The sequence below is a fragment of the Eulemur rufifrons genome, chromosome 7 (genome assembly GCF_041146395.1).
Source record: "Eulemur rufifrons isolate Redbay chromosome 7, OSU_ERuf_1, whole genome shotgun sequence".
Taxonomy (NCBI): Eukaryota; Metazoa; Chordata; class Mammalia; order Primates; family Lemuridae; genus Eulemur; species Eulemur rufifrons.
Window position 1 is genome coordinate 266,701,725 of NC_090989.1, and position 20,720 is coordinate 266,722,444.

Below are 20,720 nucleotides of genomic sequence, written 5' to 3' on the forward strand. Positions count from 1 at the left end.
TCAATAAGAAAAACCTATATATCTATAGAATGCTCATTTCTGTGTTATTTTAATGCTAATTCAGTAGAACAGATAGTCTGTAGTAGTTTCAAGCAGCCCTTGAATATAAAAGTATTAACAATTTTACCCAAGTTCAAGAGGACCAGACCTTGGCACTCCTATGAGGTAGATGCAGCATTTAAAATTGTTCCCAGTGCCCTCGGCATCCTTTTATTCCCAGCCAAGGCAGACTCATGTGGGGGCGATAAAAGATGATAGCTTGAGGACTAAGGACTAAGGGTCCAACCCTGTAAATTACACCAGGGGAAATAATGGAAGGTCTTTGAAGCTCACAGTCTCTGACTGATATTCTGGGTCAGCTTCAACTCTGCATTTCACTTGTTTCTAGAGAAAACTGTGGGAGAGACCTTAGGGAATCCCAACGTCAAGATCTGTCACCACTTTTTAACAAGTAGAACCGGACAAACCTATGGAGTTTGGGAATGGGTAGGGGACAATGTGCTCCGTCGCCACGAGCCATCACTTTGCTAAAGGGATTGATGATCCCCTGATGACTTGGCCTTAGACACAGAAGCTCCAGGGACAGTTAAGTTAAAAAAAAAAAAGGTGAACTTACACCCCAAAGAACTGGAAGTAACCCCTTGACCATCTGCACCAGGCCAGTAAATGAAGCCGAAGACTCCAGCTCAACCAAAGGCCTGGAAAGGAAACACAAATGCATGAAAAATAACTTGAACCTCACGGTTCTTTCAAAAGTCTGGCTGAAGTGGGAGTTAAGAGTCATATATCATTTGAAGCACTCTTTCTCTTTCTTTATTTACGGATGCTTACACGTCTGAGGTTTAACCTTACATAAACTCAGCTTAGCTGCGGAAGCAAGACTGCACGGGCAGCTCAGCGTGAATCTGAAGAAACCCACACTGCCTCCTTGAATTCCCTTCTGGGTTTCCACCTGATGTTCTCTAGCTCCTCTGCTCCTCAAAACCCTTTATGCTATTCTTATGATATGAGTCGTAATTGCTCCTATTTTGGGTTACTTCTGTGCGTGCCTTAGTGGCCAGAAGACCCTGACTCACGTGCGTGGCCCCAAAGCCCCCAGCCCGAAGCGTGGCTACCGGCGGGCGCGTCAGGAAATGCGGTGGAACGGAATAGGATCCTCCAACGTCTTTTCCACCTCCAACTTCCGTTAAACATTTGTTCTGGGGGCTGCGCGCGGCCTCCGCACGGCCGGCGTCCCCAGGCGAGCTTGGCTGCCGCGGTGGGCGGAGGGCGCACTTCCTGCCGCGCAGGGCGGGGCGGGGCGGGGCCGCCCACCTCCCCCCACCCCTGTCCCCGCCCCCTCCCCGGCGGCTGCGAAGCGCGGGGGCGGGGCCGCGAGCGGGGGCGGCGTGGCGCTGCGGGCCGGGCGCCGCGGCAGAGCTGCTGGCGGACCCGCGGCGGGCTCGGGCGCGGAGCGGGGGCGCGCGCCGCGGAGCAGCCCAGCACGGCGCCGACAGAGACGCGCCGGCGGGCGGTGGCGGCTCCCAGCCCAGCCGGTGCAGGGCCTCTGGCCGAGCGGCGGCCGAACGGGGCCTCGGGGAGCCAGCTGCGGCGGGCGGCAGGAGGAAGCGGCAGCGGCGCGTCCTTAGAGGAGCGCGCCATGGCGGGCGGGCCCCCCAAGGCCCTGCCGTCCACGGGGCCCCACTCCCTGCGCGACATGCCGCACCCGCTGGCTGGCTCCAGCAGCGAGGAGGCCGTGGGTGGCGACAGCACGCCCAGCCCGGACCTGCTGATGGGCCGCAGCTTCGGTGATAAGGTGAGGCGCATGTCGTTCCCGGGGAGGGGGATGATGGATCCGGAGCCACCCTGGGCCTGGGGCCGCGCCCACCCTGGCGCCCCTTCCTAGGGGACTGGCGTGCCCTCGCCCCTAGAGCCTGCGGAAAAAGCGTCTCTTATGCCACCTCCGCGGGGTCGCAGCCGCAGGGGGAGCGGCCGGAGGGAACGGGCTACCCTGGCTGTGACTGGTCGCGAGCGCGGGTGACAGCTGGTGGGGAGGGGTCCCGCCTGCGTGTTGGGGCTGGAGGCGTGTGTGCAGTGCTCGGCGCCTGTGTCCTGAGATGGGGTCCCAAGTTGCTCCAGGTGCATCCCTGAAGGCTGGGCTGCTGAATAACTTGTAGCTCCTTCAGTTTCCCGAGACTGCAACGAAGCAAGAGTTAATGGCTTTGCGCTGGGAGGACTGGGCAGCCTTGGTCTCACTGCAAGGGTCGTATTCTTCCTCAGTCTGTCATGTGGGGAGTGATCTTTGTTTAGGTTTGTTGTTTGCCCTGAGGAGTCACCTGACTCAGACCCCAGCCGGCGGCGGGAGGAGAGTCTCGCTGTGGTTTTCTGTCTGGGGCTCCATTCACCTCCTTCGGCCTACCACACTGTTTAGGTTTGGCAGAGGCTGGTTTTGTGGTTGATGGAAAGAAAGCTCGCCCTTTGACCTTCTTTGTGCAGAGGGAGGCTCCTGATTCCCTCCGAGCAGCACAACTCTCCTGCTGCTTTGAGAGACAGCACAGCCCAGTGAGGGGTAAGGGGCGGCACACCCCCTCCCCCATCGCCAGTTCTGCTGCGACCGGGACTTGAGCAGTGATTGTATCAGTGCTCCAGGTGCCACTTAGTCACTAATTGCACAAACTAGAATTGTTCTCAGCACTTGTGATCAGGATTTCCTCTTAGTAAAATACTAAACGCATTCCTCCTTGTCCCAATATTAATGGAGTCAAGGCACCTACCTTTCTTTCCCCGTTAGGTGGGAGAGCATGCGGTAACAATGAGTAGGAGAAAATACAATTTGCTGGCCTTACAGTCAGAAGGGCACTGAGCACTCAAAATAGCTAGGGAGTGGGGCTTAATGTACCTTCCAGAGAGGGCTTGTGAAAGCAGGGAATGGGGTGTAAAGCATTAGGAACAAGAAAACTTAAAAAGCTAATGAAACCATGAATTGAGCAGCTATGTGTGTGTCTTTGTCATTCTCTTTATTTTATAGAAGATTGTAGACTATATGAAGGCTTATGTTGCTTAGAGATACCTTGCTCACATTTGACTTTCAAAAAGTAATTGTTGAATGATTGAGTAATTTGCTTCCTTATGGACAGAAATTGGTCTTAAATGAATGTGGTATAGGAACTGAGGTTAAACCTTCTGCTTTCCTTCTCAGTTCTGTATGGGATAATGAATTCATTATCTATTGCTGTGTAACAAATTACCCTAACATTTACCACCTGAGAATAGTGTCTGATGGTCAAATAATCTGGGAGCTGCTTGCCTGGGTGGTTCTGACTTAGCTGTTGGCTTGGGCTGCAGTCATGTGACGGCTGGATTCAGGGAGGAACCACTTCCAAGCTCACTCAGTGGCTGTGGGCAGGCCTTAGCTACTTTGCATGGGGCCGTCCCATGTGGCAACTGGTTCCCCCACAGCAAGTGATCCAAGAGAGCCCAAGATTCCAGCCAGTCTTATATAACCTAATCTTGCAAGTGACATATCTCTGCCATATTCTATTGGTTATACAGACTGACACTGGTACAATGTGGGAAGAGGTGTGAGTATCCAGAGGTGGGGATCACTGGGACCATCTTGGAGGCTGGCTACTACAGATAGCTATTTTAAATATTTCCTTAATGATCTGCTCTTGGATGATACCTGACTCAGGAGTATGGGCATTTTACTGGTAAGTACTCAGAGTACAAATGACCTGTACCACCAAGATCTGGTTGGTAGGTGGGAAGTCAGTCCCAAATCTGATTACTTTTGGTTTCCTTTACAGGGTCAGTTCTGAGACAGTCTTAAGGCATTATTATTAATTATGAAATATTTAATAGGTCTCCTAACAGCTGTGGGGAGCATCTAAATGACACCATTCTCAAGGGCCTGATTTATAGTAAGCCACTTTTCCTTAGAGGCTAAGCATTGTAATTTCTTTCTCTAACTAGGTGTAACATTTTCCTTGAATCTTGGCCTACACGTATGTTCTCATAACTCTGGAGAAATTTCTGTAGAGAAAAGCTAGCAAGCAACAGAGGTGAGTCAGAACCAGTGGAAGGAAGCCTTCCCTTTGGCCAGCTTTCTTTTGCCTAGGCAGCGTGGAGGGCATGTAGGAAAGTTGAGTGCTGTGGTCTGTCTTTGAAAAGAAGCCTGGTTTGTAGTCTTTTTGGACATTGGGGTTGTGATCCTGAATGACAGGGATTCAGGGTCGGTTCTGGGCAAGGGGAACGAAGGTGTGACAGGCCATCCGTAGTGCAGGGTCATTATGCAAAGGGGAATTGCTTTCTGTGGGCCCAGGCTGGTGCCGTGAGGAGGGTAGTCTTGTGTCTCCATCCAGCTGACACTTCTGAATGGCCTCTGTGGTGCTTGGGTAGGAGACAAAGACCAAATGTGATGGACTCTCTATCTACCCACTTCTCAAATCATTCAAACCATGGTGTGATGGGAGGATCCTTTCTATCTACCAGGGCTTGCTAGGACTAATTCTTCTGACACAGGCTAAACTCACTAGGCCTGATTATCACTGTAGCTTTCATCTCCATCTAAAATGTAAATAATCACTTGGCCTATCTTTCCTCTTTTTTACTTTAATCTGCAAATTGCTCTGGGCCAAGGGTGGGGAACCTGTAGCCTTAAGGCCAAACATGGGGCCCTCCAGATCCCCCAGTGCAGTCCCTCAACTGAATCCAGACTTCACAGAACAAAAGGATTTGTTCTGTGAAGTTTGAATTCAGTCAAAAGGCCACACTCAGGGATCGAGAAGGCCACATGTGGCCCCAAGGCCGCAGGTTCTCCACCCAATTTTAACCCCTCTTGAGCCATATTCAATGCATACGTCCTCAGCCTCTTCACCAAACTCTTCATCTTCTTCCTGCACCCTTAGGTCACTTAAGACTTTCCCTGAGGTGTTCACAATAGAGATGTCTTTTCTTCCCGTGCTCCATTTATGTCAGGGTCAGGAGGTGGGAGTCATTTCCTCTCCCGCTAGTCCCCATTGTCTTTTATCAATACAGACCAAGCTCAGCTCTTTTGAGGCTCATGTCATTCTTTTTATTCATTCAGCAAATATTTGAGGGCCTATACTACGAGCCAGGCACTGTTCTAGGAACTTGAGATGAATAAAGCCAAAGACCCCTGCCCTCATTGGGTACATTTTAGTAAGTACATTACTGTATTATACAATAAATACTATGGAAGGAAGAAAAAGTAGAGCAGGGAGAGGGCATTCAGGATCACTGGCCACTGGGAAGGGGATTCAGGTGGGCCTTATTGAAAAATAGAGATTTGAGCAGACTTGAAGGAGGTGAGGGAGTTAGCAGGTGGATGTCTGGAGAAGAGCATCTAGGTGGAGGGAACAGCTGAAGCAGAGGCCTGAAGGCAGGTGCCTGATGTGTCAGGGAACAGCCTGGAGGCACTATGGCTGGGGGCAGAGTGAGCAGTGGAGAATCATATGCTAAGGACAGAGAAGGGTAGAGTCAAATTGTGCTGAGTGTGGCAGGCCTGAGGACTTTGGCCTTTACTGTGAGTGCCTTGGGGAAGTGAGGTTCGTTATAGGGTCTTGAGCAGGAGGGCAGAGTTTGACTTACGTGTTAAAAGGATCTCATTGGCTGTTGAAGTGAGAATACCTTATTTGATTATTCCACTGAATCAGTTAGGATGCTTTTTACTTAAAAGGATATAAACTGAATGCAAATTGGCTAGTGAGAAAAAAAAAAAAAAATCTACTGGCTCACGTAGTTGAAAAGGCCCAGGTATTTTAGCTTCAAGAATGGCTGGAACAAGGTATTCAAATGATGCCGGGGATCTGTCACTTTCCATCTCTTGGCTCTGCTTTCTTCTGTTAGCTTTATTCCCAAGCTAGTGAAGGGATATGTTCTACAAACAAGCTTCACAGCTCCAACAGAAAGAGAGCACATCTTTCCTGATAGTTCTGGCAAAAGCCCTGGGCTGGTGTCTCATTGGCCTAAACTGGGTCAGGCGCCTAAGCCAGTCTTTGTGATCCTGATTGCTCAGACCTGGATCAGGTGCTTATCTTTGGAATGAGGGATTTTTTTTTTTTTTTAAATTGTGAAACATATACAGGAAGTATGTAAAAAAAAAATGTGTCTATATAGTTTAAAGGATAAAACGGACAGTTTAAAGAATAATTAAAGAATAATGAAATGAACACTCATGTTGCTACCCCCAGATTAAGACATAGAATATTACTAGTATTTTGGAAGCCTCCTCTATGACTGGGGAGGAGGGAGGTGATTTCCAAAGCAAAATCAGGGTGCTGTTACCAGAAGGAGTGAATGTTGGACAAGCAGGAAGCAACAAATATCCACTGCAGACTTTTCACTACCTTTTCCTTCCCTGTCATTGTCTAACTTCACTGCTTCTCACTCTCATTCATTAAAATCTTTAGACCCCAATTTACTGCATTCTCAAATCATCATCTCAGGGGTCTTAACTATCCACATGGCTGATCTGTGCAAGTCTCCATCTCCAGAGCTATCAGTTTCTTCTTCAATCACCTTTGCCTTTTTTTGGCTTTGTTTTTCTTTTTAACAATTTATCTGCCCTTTCCCATGGCCACACCCTACACCCTGCATTGTAATAACTAGAACCACTCCAGCTCTGACGTAGTGCCATTAGATACCACCTTTTTAAAAAAATAAATTTATTGTGTATATTTAAGGTATACACCTTGATGTTATGGGGTATATATAGATAGTACAAAGTTTACAATAGTGAAGCAAATTAATATATCCATCATCTCACATAGTTACTCTTTATCATTTTTTGTTTTTGTGGCAGAAGCAGCTAAAATCTACAGATTTAGCAGGATTCCCAAATATAGTACAATTGTTATCTGTAGTCCTCATGTTGTACATTAAATCGCTAGACTCGGGCCTTCTGTGTATCTGCTACTTTGTATCTTCTGACCTTGCCTCCTCCTTGGCCCACACTACTATTTTGTTCTCTTTGTATATTTGAGTTTTTTTCTGATTCTGTATATAAATGCAATCATGCAATAGTTTTTTTCCTGTGTCTGGCTTATTTCACATAGCATCATATCTTTTAGGCTCATCTACCTTATGGCAAATGACAAGATATTCTTTTTTAGAGCTGAATAATATTCAGTTGTGTATATGTGTGTGTACGTATATATGTGCATGTGTGTTCTTTATCCATTTGTCTGTTGAGACACGGTTTGTTTCCATATCTTGGCTCTTGTGATTAATGCTGCAGTGACCATGGGAGTGCAGATTTCTTCAGGAGGTGGTGATTTCATCTTCTCTGAGTATATGCCCAGGAGAGGGATTGCTGGGTCCTGTGGTAGTTCTGTTTTTAATTTCTTTAGCAACCTCCATGTTGTTTTCCATAGTGGCCACACCAATCTACATTCTCACCAATGTGTACAAGAGTTCCCTTTTCTCCACATTTGTCATCTTCTCTTGCCTTATCCTCCTGTCTTTCTGGGTCTCTGAGTCAATAACCCTGACTACCCTGCTCCCTGACCTCCTTTGGATTCTGTAGCCCATCTCATCAGTTATTCCTGCCACTACATTCAGTCCCCTTGTTCTCCTCCTTTCATAACACACCCTGGATCATTCCATTGGCTCTTGTCTTTTGCTTGTGCCCAGGGACCTTGAGCATTGCTGCCCATGTGAGTTCACAGGTTCTGACCATGGCAGGGGTCTTGGTGGTGCTGGCACTTCTTTCTTTCCATAGTAGGCCCCCGTTCTGCACAGTGGCTGATCTGACGCTTTTCTCTGCTCCTCACACTCCCACCCCCACCCCCCGTTCTGCGGATGGCCTCACTTTGCACCTTATAGAAGGTGGAAGCCACCAGAAAGGTACTTCCTTCCACCAGATTACAAAATGCTCTGCTGAATCTATGGCCCTCTTTTCTTTCTGGCCCCTTCTTCCAGTAGAAGATTGCAAGGCTGATCGTAGGTATAGCCCACCTCTTCTAGCCTCTTGGAGACCACTCTGTTCATTCTCCTGCCTTACACCTGTCTTCAGATGCCCTCTCAACTGGCTCATTCCTATCAATATTTAAACATGCTTAAGTTGCTCTCATTTTTAAAACGAAGAGTCAAAAAAGTTCTGTTGTGATGCTCTTCCTTCCTACATCTCGTGCCTGTTTTGTGACTCCTCTTCACAAACTTTCTGAAAGGAAGGTTTGCTGCTCTTGTCTCTGATTCCTGGCCTCTGGTGTACTCCTCAGCGTCCTGCTGTCTGGTTTCTGACTTTGCTCCTCAAGATCCCCAGTGACTTCCTCATTGCTAAATCCACTAGTAGATGCTTTGCAGTCCTTATCTTACCTGACTTCTTGGAAGGCAGCACTTGATCCTATCCACACCCTTCTGCTTGCAACACTTGCCCTTGGCTTCCTGTTTTAGAGTGAGTGTTGTGTGCTCTGGAACCAGGTCGTCTGGATTTGAATGCTTCACCACTTACCGTCTTACAATGAGCAGATTATTCAACCTCTCTGAGCCACAGTTTCCTCATCTGTAAAAAGGGGATAAGAGGAGTACCTACATCACAGGTTGATAGGCAGAGCAGGTGTGTTTGTAGTTAGAGTAGTGCCGATACATAGTGCGCCTTTAATAAGTGTGAGGTTGTTATCGTTCCTTGATGTTGTACTCTCGACCTTTCTTTCTACATTTTTGCCTATTTTTTGTCAATTTCGTTATTAGTTGTGGTCTGATTAGGGAATAAAAACCGCAGAGGTATTTCAAACTGAGACACTCTAAAATAGGGAGTCAGTTACATAGGTGATGGAAGATGTGAGAAGCCCGGTAGGGGACGGTAAGGCAGCCCGGACAGTCGCAATAGCAGGAAGCCGTGGTCACCCTCAGGGTTGGAGGTCTGGGGAGGAGGTGATGTTCAGTAGAGCCCACGAGCTCCTGTGGGAACTAGGACTGTGTTGGGGCTCCTCAGTGAGAGCTGGGGCTGCCGAGGAAGGGAGCACTAGAAAGGAGACAGAGAGAGGGGCTGGGCTCAGGGGAGAAATATCCTGGCTTCTCTCCTCATCCTGCCTTCTGGTCTTTCATCAATATCTTCCACTGGCCACAATAGCGTCCTTGGTGGACATGTGGCCCTAGCAGAGCCAATCAGTCTTTCCTGAGGTTTGCTAGATGGATGCTGGGGGGAAGAATGCCTTTCTTTCTGTTAGATTATGAGCGATTGTTTCCTGCAGCGTGGAGAGTGCCTGGCTTATGAATGAAGCCGGAGCGCTAGGAGAGGAAGAGGGGCACGATCCTTTGAGTTCTGGATCTGACGGTGCCTGAAGCTAGCATGGCTTCCTGGTTATAGGAGGTGATAAATTCCCTTCTGTTGACACTATTTTCAATTTAGTTTGTTACTTGAAACAACAAGAAATGGACCAACACTATGACCTTAAAATATGAAGTGAAATTGAGTTTTCCTTGGGGCGCATTGAGAAGGGGGTGTTTAATTGCCCTGGTCAACCCCACTGTCACGATGTGTGTCTGCACATCGGCTGAGGGTGGTGGAGGTTGTGTTTTCACCAAGTCCCTGAGGTCTGAGGGGGCTTTCAGGGGTCGAGTGGAGAAAGCCCCACAGCTGAGGGTGTAGCTTGAGCAATCTCTCAAGGCAGGAAATACCTGTGGCTGCTGGAGGAGGACTGAGTTGGGTGATGTGGCTGGAGTGGGCTTTGAGAGTCTACAGGTGGAGACAGGTGAGAGGAAGTGGGTGGACAGGTCAGGAGGAGACGGAAGACTGTTTCGAATGCTGTGGTTTGGAGGTTAGCCTTTATTCTTTCCACAGTAGCCAGCCTAGGGGGGGTTGAGCAGGGGAATGTGTGATCAGTGCTCAGGATGGGGAGAGGCTGGCAGGGAAAGAGGTAAGGTAGGAGTTGTTGCCTGGGAGAAGAAAGATTGGAAAATGTAAAGGTAAGGAATTTGGTGGTGTGGGCGTTGAGTGTTTTCTAGTCCAGGAGACTGATGCTGAATGGTGAGAGGGAACGCAGACTGGGGGCAGGTGTGCGAGTGAAATGTGAAGATAGGTAGGAAGTGGTTTCAAGCAGGTGTTTAGGATAGAAGCCCACTCTTGACAGCCTGCTCAGACTTCAAGGCTCAACCAAATACTGCCTCTGGGAAGCTCTTCTTTATTATATAGAAGTGTAATCCCAGTACATGCAAATAAGATGGGAGTGGAAGATGCAGAGGTAGAGGTCAGAATTTAGACAAAGTGAATGTTGACAATAAAATGCAGAGCAGGATGTCATCGCAGTTTGAGAGTTGAGTGCTAGTGGAGGCTACGGGAAGAAGGCAGGTGTTCCCTGATGAACGAGAGCCTCTCAAAGTAAAGTGAGTACATAAACAACAGCCTGGCCACGGGGCACCCATTCATGTATGAGCAATTGGGCTTGTTTCCCAGATATCAGAGGGGTCGTGTGCTGTCCCATGGCTGCCCTGCCCCACAGAATTCTTCACTTTGGCAGCCAGCTCGGGGATCAGGAATTATGGTCATTTGTCTGAGTTTTTGTGTATGTGTGGTGTGTGGGGGGCGGGCAGTGGGGATGTTCCGCAAAGGTGTTTCCGGGCTCCTGTTAGAGAAAGGGCACGGGCAGGAGAAGCACAAGGCATGCTTGCGTGGCAGAGTAAGGGCGCTGTTCAAAACCCTCTGTAGCTCTTGAGTGTCTGCTCCATGCCTGGCTCTGTGCTAGATGCAGGGGATGTAGAGAAAGATAAAAGAGGTAAAAAAAAAACCTTCCCTGTGAGGTTCATGGTCCAGTGAAGAATAGAGACACATCAACAGATGGTTGCAATAGAATGTGAAAAATGCTGAATGTATTTACTAATTCTGTGGCCTTGGGCAAGTTTCTTAACTTTGTAATGCCGCTGTTCCTCCGTATCTAAATTTTGGGTTATCTTACATGGGCAATTCTGAAGCTTAGATGAGTATTTATAATAGCGTCTGGGACACACTTAAGTACTATGACAATGCTAGGTGTTGCTGCCTTAGAAGCAGACCCTGAGAAAGGATTTAACTGCCAGCTGTTTATCTGAGAGGTGAAGAAAGCAGCATTAGGGGAGCAGGGCAGTGAGACAGGGAGGTGATCAGTGCAGGCTGCGTTACCAAGCCAGCCAAGCCAGTTTCCTCTGAGCACGGCTGGAGCTTTACCCTGCAGGGAAACCCTGGCAGCCTGTATAGAACACAAACCTCGGTTATCTCTGCTCCAAGTGAGGAAGCTGGGGTCTCCAAATGGCAGCTCTCATCAGCTGTTGGCTGAAGGCTGCTTGGGTGGGGTGTTGGGGCATTCATTCCCAAGGACTTTCTAGCCTGCCCCTTGGGTGGGCAGAGCAGATTCAGCGGCCAGGGGAAGCAGTCAGGCTAAGAAATGCAGATGCTGGCAGTTGGTAGTCGGGCCAGTGGGCACTGAAGTGTGGTCAGGGCGAGGGGATATGTGGGTGGGGACAACAACAGCATCTGCTACAGTTATTGTGGAAGTTATTTACAGGGAATGAAGTCAGGTGGCTTTTCCGAAGGAGATGATGTTTGAGCTGCAGAATGAAAAAGTAGATGTTCTGCAAACAGACACAGGAAGAAAGGGTAACTCAGGCAGGAAAAACTGCACGTGCCCAAGGCTTAGCAGTGTCAAGTGATGCATGCATGGTGTGTGAGGGGATTGTGAGTACCGAGGCTGGAAAGGTTGGTAGTGTGCAGATTGTGGTCTGTAGTGGCGAATGGTAAGGGCTTTAACCTGAGCAATTGGGAGCCCAGCCAGCATTTTAACCAGGGGAGGATCAGGGCCATATTTGTGGTTAGAGAGTCACCGTGATTGTTGGGTGGGTAGAGCCTGGAGGCAGGGAGTCCGAGGAGAAGGCTGTTGCAGAGGAAGGGTGGGGAGGAGTTTTGGTAGGGCTGGACTCACTGGATTCAGAGTGTACAGGTTAGGAGTTTTGTTTGCAAATGATGGCTATGCAGCAAAAAGGTGAATCTGTTGACAGGCTCACTTTAGCAACAGGAGTGAGCTACAGGCCGGGCGCGGTGGCTCACGCCTGTAATCCTAGCACTCTGGGAGGCCGAGGCGGGTGGATTGCTCAAGGTTAGGAGTTCGAGACCAGCCTGAGCGAGACCCCGTCTCTACTAAAAAAAATAGAAAGACATTATATGGACAACTAAAATTCTATATAGAAAAAATTAGCCGGGCATAGTGGCGCATGCCTGTAGTCCCAGCTACTCGGGAGGCTGAGGCAGTAGGATTGCTTAAGCCGAGGAGTCTGAGGTTGCTGTGAGCTAAGCTGACGCCACGGCACTCACTCTAGCCTGGGCAACAAAGTGAGACTCTGTCTCAAAAAAAAAAAAAAAAAAAAGGAGTGAGCTACAGCCAGGGGTCTGAATGCTACTGAGTGTCAGTTTTATTCACTCAGACCAGCTTCATCCATATGGGGGTAAATCTGGCAACTGGCAGCTGGTATCCCTCACATTTCACTGCTCTGCCTCCAGAAAGGGGATGAATCTCTTGTCCCAAGGGAAAAGGTCAGGGAGACCTGGCTTGGGTCACATGCCTATCTTTAGGCCTGTCAGCTGGACCATGAGAGTGAGGTGTGTGATTGGCCCAGCTTGGCCCAGGAGCTCAACTTGGGCGAATCACCTAGGGCTAGGGGAGGAGTCTGACGGAATAAGTCCTCATTCCAGCCCCAGGGGTCCAGAAGCAGCCCTGAGGTGTGCTAGACACAGAATGAAAGATCACTACACGGGAGACTCTTGGGTCACTGGCTTTAGTAACTGGCTGAATAATGGTGGCAAAAATAAAACAGTGATTTGAGGAAAAGCAGGCCAAAAATTAAACTATAGGTTTTCTAAGCATATATACTTAAAAAAAATTGTGATATCATTCACATACCATAAAATTTACCTTTTTAAAGGATGCACTTTAGTGACTTTCAGTATGTTCACAAGATTGTACAACTGTCACCATATCGAACTCTGGAATGTTTTTATCACCTCAAAAAATACCCCAAACCCATTAGCAGACACTCTCTGTTTTCCCCCCTTCCAACCCCCGGCAACCGCTAATCTGCTTTCTCTATGGATTTGCTCATACTGGACATTTCGTTTAAATGCAGTCATACAATATGCGTGTCTGGCTTCTTTCCCTCCGTCCAATGTTTGAAAGGTTCATCCATGTTGTGGCGTGTATCAGTACTTCACTCCTTTTTTCCCTCAGCTTTATTGAAATACAATTGGCAAATAAAAATTGTATCTAAGATGTACAATGTGATGTTTTGATATGCTTATATATTGTGAAATGATTACCACAATCAAGCTAATTAACATATCCATCACCTCACATAGTTACTTTTTTTGTGGTGAGAACACTGGAGATCTACTCTTCTTCGCAAATTTCAAGTATAAAATACGTTATTGTTAACTATAGTCATCATGCTGTACATTAGATCTTCAGAACTTATTCATCTGATAAAAGAAAGTTTGTACCCTTGACTGATCTCTCCTGTTACCCCCAAGCCCCAGCATTACTTCACTATTTCACTTCTCTTTATGTGTAAATAATATTCCATGTCATAGATATACCACATTTTGTTTATCTAGTCATCAGTTAATGGACATTGAGTTGTTTCCTAAGCATATGTACTTTTTGTGGAAAGACATTATGATTTATTAATTTTCTGTAATAATTTTGACATTGAGGTTAATGTCAATTTTAGATATGAGTATACAATAAGTTTGGTGTTTGTTTGTTTGTTTGTTTTTTGTTTTTTGTTTTTTTTTTGAGATAAAGTCTTGCTTTGTTGCCCTGGGTACAGCTCACTGCAACCTCAGACTCCTGGGCTCAAGCGATCCTCTTGCCTGAGCTTCCTGAGTAGCTAGCTGGGACTATAGACGCGTGCCATGATGCCTGGCTATACAATAAGATGGTTTTAAGTACCCCTTTTTTAAAAATCATCATAACCATTTTTAACTATACAGTTCAGTAGTGTTAAGTATATTCACATTATTGTGCAACATACCTCCAGAACTTTTTCATCTGCTAAGACTGAAACTCTGTACCCATTAAATGACAACCACCCTTCTCTTTCTTCCCCCAGCCCCTGGTAACTACCTTTCTACTTTGTTTCTATTCATTTGACTACTTTAGATGTCTCATGTAAGCGGACTCATAAAATATTTCCCTTTTTGTGACTGGTGTATTTTATTATACTGAGCATAATGTCCTCAAGGCTCATCATTTTGTGGCATGAGACAGGATTTCCTTCTTTTTTAAGACTGAATTATATTCTATTGTGTAGGTGTATCACCTTTTGTCCATTTATTTGATGGACATTCAGATTGCTTTTGCCTTCTTGGCTATTGTGGATAATACTGCAATGAACATTAGTGTGCAAGTGTCTCCCTGAGACCTGTTTTCAATTTTTTTGGATATAATTCTAGAAGAGGATTGGTAGATCATATGATAATTCGGGTTTTAATTTTTTGAGGAACCTCCATACTGTTTTCAAAAGCAATTTCATCATTTTACAATCTCACCAATAGTGTACAAGGGGTCCAATTTCTCCACATCCTTGCCAACATTAATTATTTTCTGGTTTTTTTGATAGTAGTCATCCTAGCAGACATGAGGTTATGTCTCATTGTGGTTTTGATCTGCAGTTCTCTGATGTTTGGTATCTTATCATATGCTGATTGGCCATTTGTATATCTTCTTTGGAAAAATGTTCAAGTCCTTTGCCCATTTTTAGATTAAGTTATTTGATTTTTTTGTTATTGAGTTATAGGAGTTGTTTATACATTCTGGATATTAACCCATTATCAGATATATGATTTGAAAATATTTTCTCCCATTCTGTAGGTTGCCTTTTCAGTCTGTTGATTGTGTCCTTTGCATGAAAGGTTTTAGGTTTGCCTATTTTTGCTTTTGTTGTCTGTGCTTTTGGTATCATATCCATCTTTCAGCTTCATGAAGCTTTTCCCCATCTTTCCTTCTAGGTGTGTTATAGTTTTGGGTCTTTAATCCATTTTGAGTTAACTTTTGTGAGTGATGTAAGATGAGGGTCCAGCTTCATTCTTTTGCATGTGGATATCCAGTTTTCCCAGCACCCATTTGTTGAAAAGACTGTCCTTTCCCCACTGAAGGTGTACGTACTTGTGAGGCTCATTCATTTCTTACCAAAGGTGATTCACCATATTATGTTAATACTTGGATTGTTAGAAAGCATTTATTCTACCAGTGTTTGAGTGCCTTCTCTGTACTATGTACCGTGTAAGGCATTATATTCCTTGGGAGTTAAGATATCCAAATTCTGGAAGTGACATTGATCTGGCCCAGGTCAGGTCTCAGGCATCCCAGGTAAACAGTATCTTACTGTAATTAGAATAAACATGGTTGTGGAATAGCTGTTCTTCATAAAAATGGAAGCCTAGACCTTCTTCAGGACTATTAAATTAGCGCAGAGGTATGTTCTAAGGAACTGGGTTTGTCATCCTGTTGGCGTCAGCATCTATGCTGCAAAAATGTAATACAGCAGCCTTTCTCTGCACTGTCCATCCAAGCAAATCTTGTTTATTTCATGACTTGCATCAGCAATTGTGACGGGCACTTGGAGTTTTTGTTCATTTCCTCAAAGATCTGGATGGGCCTACCATGTGCCATGCCTGCGGGATACATAGATGGACATTACCTTCCAGGCACTCAAGGCCAAGGAAGGGAGACGGAGGAAGTGCAGGCGAATAATTGCAACTTAACATGATGGTAGGGGTGTCTACAGAATGCCATGAGGGGGATCAGAGTAATTTTTATTTTTTGAGTTAAAAAAATTCTAGGGTGGGCCGGGCGCGGTGGCTCACGCCTGTAATCCTAGCACTCTGGGAGGCCGAGGCGGGTGGATCTCTCGAGGTCAGGAGTTCGAGACCAGCCTGAGCAAGAGCGAGACCCCGTCTCTACTAAAAATAGAAAGACATTATATGGACAACTAAAAATCTGTATAGAAAAAATTAGCCGGGCATAGTGGCGCATGCCTGTAGTCCCAGCTACTCGGGAGGCTGAGGCAGTAGGATTGCTTAAGCCGAGGAGTCTGAGGTTGCTGTGAGCTAAGCTGACGCCACGGCACTCACTCTAGCCTGGGCAACAAAGTGAGACTCTGTCTCAACAACAAAAAAAAAATTCTAGGGTGAAGCATGTTTGAAACAGGCCTTGAGGTAACAGCTGCATTTTGTCTTTTAATTAATGATCAATGTTGGGTTTCAATAAGAATTTGAATAATTTTTTTCTGGGTAATGATAATGGAAAATCTGTACTTTTTAGCCCTTAGATTTCGTTATGTGTATATTAATCCAGTGGATGTTCTCTACCACTGTATCCAAGATTGGCTACACAGTTTGTGGGGCCCAGTGCAAAACTCAAATGCTTGTCACCTTGTTAAAAAATGATTAAGAATTTCATTCTTAATGCTCTCCGGTGACAACAGAGCATTAAGCCCAGTGTGGGACCCTTCTGAGCACAGGTCCCTGGTGATGGCACAGATTGTATGCCCATGCAGCTGGCCCGAGTGTATCCTTTGGAGGTGCTGGTTTCGAGGTGCTGTTAAAATCACCACTTATTCATGCTGGTGTTCCAGGTCTGGCCCGTTCCTGCTCTCTGGTGTGCTTGTATATGGCGGGGGGGGGGGTCCCCAAGGCTTCTCCATTCTTGGTAGACTGTGGAGCTGGCCAGGACTACTCCATCCCCCGCCTGCAACATCCCTCTCTAGCGTTCCTGTTTGTGGAGAGACTTAACATGGTCTCCCCATGCCCAGCCTTTCCTGTTAATACACGCTTGCAGTGCTTTTCATTTCCCTGACTGATGCTTCTGTTGTTGTCTCTTCTGCATGGAGGCCATCCAGCACGTGTTCGCTCTGTTATCCCCACCTTCTCCCAGAGGTCTGAGTAATGTGTGTTTGTAATTGTAACATTAACGGAGCACTCACTTGGGAAGCTTAACTGTGTTTTTTCAGCATTCTACCCTGTGACATAGCTACTGTCTCGTTCCCCTCTGACAGCTGGGGAAATGGCTTTGAGAGGTGGAGTAACTTGTTCAAGATCACAGAGCTAGAAGAGAGTGAGGCTGGGATTTGAACTTGAGTCTGTGCAATTCCAGGGTCCACTCTCTTCACCGCCTGCGCTATTGCAGAATTGGCAGTGTGCTGAGTGTGTAGCACGTCTTAGAGCACAGGCTTCAGGCCGACCCCTGTTGTATTATATCCTGTGTCTCTTCCCTCAACTCTTTCTAGCTTTTGCGGCCTTTCATCTGTACGGAGCCAGTCTCCCCTGCTTGAATTTTCTAAGGCTCACTGCCTCTGCCTGCTCACTCCCCATCAGTGCCAGACTCCTGGGATGAGCGTTCTCTGTGCGCTGCCTCCATCTGCCTCACCATCTGCCGCCTCTTGCCTCAGCAGCGCCCCTGTGGTCCAGCTCCTGCCCCTCCACTGGCTGCTAGAAGAGATCAGAATCCCAAGGCTGGAGCTGCAGGGGCCATCGAGGTCGTCCACTCTCAACCCCCTGTTTTCAATTGAGGAAAGTGTGGCCCAGACAGAAAAGTGATTTGTCAGACCCGGGTCACCCAGCTAGTTTGTGGCAGGGCTCGGGTTAGGGCCCAGGTTTTCAGACCTCTGGTTCAGTGCCCATTTTCCTTGATAGCCATCATGAACCAGTCGCCCCTCATGTTTTTTCTTACTATCTGTCCTTTCTCTCAGGGTCTATTCTGTTTGCGGCTGTTTTCCCAGCCCACTGTCTGGTGCATAGTGGGTGCTTAATAAATATTCACTGAAAGCATTGATTCTTTCCTCTCTTGATCCTCCCCTGATCTTTCCCTGTATCTCTGGAGCCTCTTCTTTTTCCTTCTAAGCTCTGTGGGTCTGCCCAGCCGTGGTTCCTGTCCTTTACTAGTTGCTTATATACCATCTCTGGATGGGCTTTACTCCTATATCGGGGCTTAAGGATTGTGAAATTTGCATTTTTTAGTTCAAACTCATCTTTCCAAGTGCTTCTGTAATCACCCTGTGATGAGGGTATTTAAAAACCATACTACTTTCCCCCTCTCCTCCTAAATATCCCATTCCTGTATAAGCACCACTGTTCTTTAAATGTCTCTTTATTTCCATTATCAATATCCTAATCAAGATGTATGATTGACTGGTTTTCCCACTTTCGTTCAGTCAGGCCCTCGTTTCCCATCATACTCTGACCACTGTAGCCAGAATTCCTAAAGCATTACCTTGCATGTGTCACTCCCGTCCTTGGAGACCCACAGCAACTTCCCATTGCTTCTGCCATCATGGTCTGAGTCCTTAGCCTGGCCGTCTGTGATCGGGTACCTATTTGCCTCTCTGGTCCCCTCCTGGAAAGTTATGTCTTTGCCACGTGATTTTCCTCATGAGCTGCCTGGAATGTCATGTGAATGTTTGCTTGCCCACCTTTGCTGAGCTCTGTTTCCAGTTGTCATCTATTGCCTTAGAACCTTGCTACTCAAAGTGTGGTCCTGGGACCAGTAGCATTGATACCACCTGGGAGCTCACTGGAAATGCAGCGTCTCAGGCCAGATTCCAGACCTGCATAATCAGAATCTGCATTTTGATACAATCCCTGAGTGATCTGTGTGCACATGAAACATTGGGAAACACGGTCTTAGAGCAAGGCTGTCAGCCTTGACTAGGCATTCAGATCCCCTGAGGACCTCTTGACATTACTGATGCCTGGTCCCCATCTCAAATTTGGATCTAATAGGTTGGCCCAGAAACCAGTATTTTTTTTTAAATTTCTCCAGTTATTAATAATTCTAATGAGTAGACAAGGTTAAGATCAATTGCCTTAGAATTCTCTGACTTACCCAGAATAAATTTACCATCAGACCAGCAAACCTTCAGCTTTTCTCATTCAGCCTTGCCCAGCAGGTGTAGTCTCATATATAAACTGATGGTACAAACACATATGGAGGCAGTTTGGCAGCATCTGTCAAATATGTGTATATTTCCTTTAATTCAACAGTTTTTTTTATTTGTATCTATCCTACAGATTAACTAGCACATGAAGGGGGAAGGCTTTCCTCTCTACCACTAGTTAACATCACTAAAGACCTCTACATTGAGGTCATTTCTGTCCTCTGGTCCCCCTTTCACTTGCACAAGTGGTTGGCCATGTAGCACCCTGTGCTGTGGGGCAGGCACTCAGTCTACTTCTCCTTCACTGTGACGTCATCCAGCAGGGAAGTGTCCACTTCCCAAAGAGCTTGATGTCAGGGGTCTCTGCTGCGGGTGCAGCTGTCTCCCATGCTGTCATACCGAGGGCACAGCGAGGGCATCTCTGTCTCTTGGTTGTGGACCATGTACCCCCTGGCACAGACAGGAGAGCTGATCCTTCACAGGGCTTCTGGGATACCACTCACTTTTGGTTCCTTTTGTAACTCATTGGCTGTGCATTCTCAGTCTCTTGCTGGTTCCTCCTCATTTCCCTACTTCTAAATATGGAAGTGCTCCAGGACTTGGTCCTGACACAGCCTCTCTTCATCTGCGTGGTGTCCCTAAGCAATGTCCTCCAGCCTGACACATCTGTACACTAATGACTCCAGGTCAAAAACCTCTCTCCTGAATTCCAGATTCCAGATGCCTTTTGATGTCCAGACCTGTATCTCAAGCTAGCTGTCTAACCTGCTCTTATTCCTCACCCATCTTGGAGATGGGGGAACCACCTCTTCTAGTCTTTACTAGCTCAGAAACTGGTAGCTCCATTATTCTAGTTGCTTAGGCCAAAAAACAAAAAACAAAAAAACCCCCCAGAAATCCCCCAAAGAAACCCCAAGAAAAAAAACCCCAAACAAACAAAAGCTTGGAATTATTCTTAGCTCTTCTTTCTTTCTCATCCCACACCCAGTCCATCAACAGATCCTTTGGAAATACCATATCCAGAATCTGTTCACTTCTTACTTTGCCCATTGCCACTGCCCTGACCCAGTCATCGTCCTTTCTTACCTGGATTACTGTACTAGCCTCCTGACTAGTCTTCCTGCTTCCATCCTCCCACCTTAAGTCAGTTATCAACACAGCAACCAGAGGGATGATGATGATTATTATTTTGAAACAGAGTCTTGCTGTGTTGCCCAGGCTGGAGTACAGTGGTGTGGTCCTAGCTCACTGTACCCTTAAACACCTGGGCTCAAGCAGTCCTCCCTCCTCAGTCTCCCTAGTAGCTGACACTACAGGTGCGAGCCACCACGTCTGACCCAGAGGAATTAAAGAATAAACAACATCAGCCCCACCATGTCTTTACCCTTGTTTAAAACCATCCAGAGACTTCAGTTCTCACATGGTACCCTCAAATCCTCCATGGCCTCCAAGGCTGTGCATAATCTGGCCCTGGCAGCATCTCTGTTCTCCATCCACTGCTTTCTCCCTTGCCCCTCAGCCTTTTGGCCCAGGTAGCATGAGGGCTTGCCCCTCTGTTTCATCCAGGCCTCCCTGTATAAACTTGTAGTAGCCCCCTCCTTGTCCAGTTATTCTCCCCTTTTACGCTGCTTCACAGCACATACACCACCAGGCATATTTTGTTCACTGTCTCTTGTGCTGTGCTATAAACTCCTTGAGGCAGGGGCTTTATCTGGTTTTCTTATTGCTGTAATTTCTGTGCATGAACAAAACCTAGGATGGGGTGGGTACACAGATATGTGTTGACTCAGGAAATGGACACGTGCTAAATGATGTGTGTACAA

The 20,720-nt window shown here is 46.8% G+C and overlaps 1 protein-coding gene across 1 annotated transcript in view; it reads left to right on the forward strand.

Moving 5' to 3' along the window:
- The first annotated feature begins 1,639 nt into the window (after positions 1-1,639).
- Positions 1,640-20,720, forward strand: part of SNX30 (sorting nexin family member 30) — a 106,992-nt gene continuing 87,911 nt past the window's right edge. The window contains exon 1 of the mRNA XM_069474563.1: positions 1,640-1,795. Within this exon, the coding sequence (XP_069330664.1) occupies positions 1,640-1,795 (156 nt within the window). The remainder of the gene's footprint in view (positions 1,796-20,720) is intronic.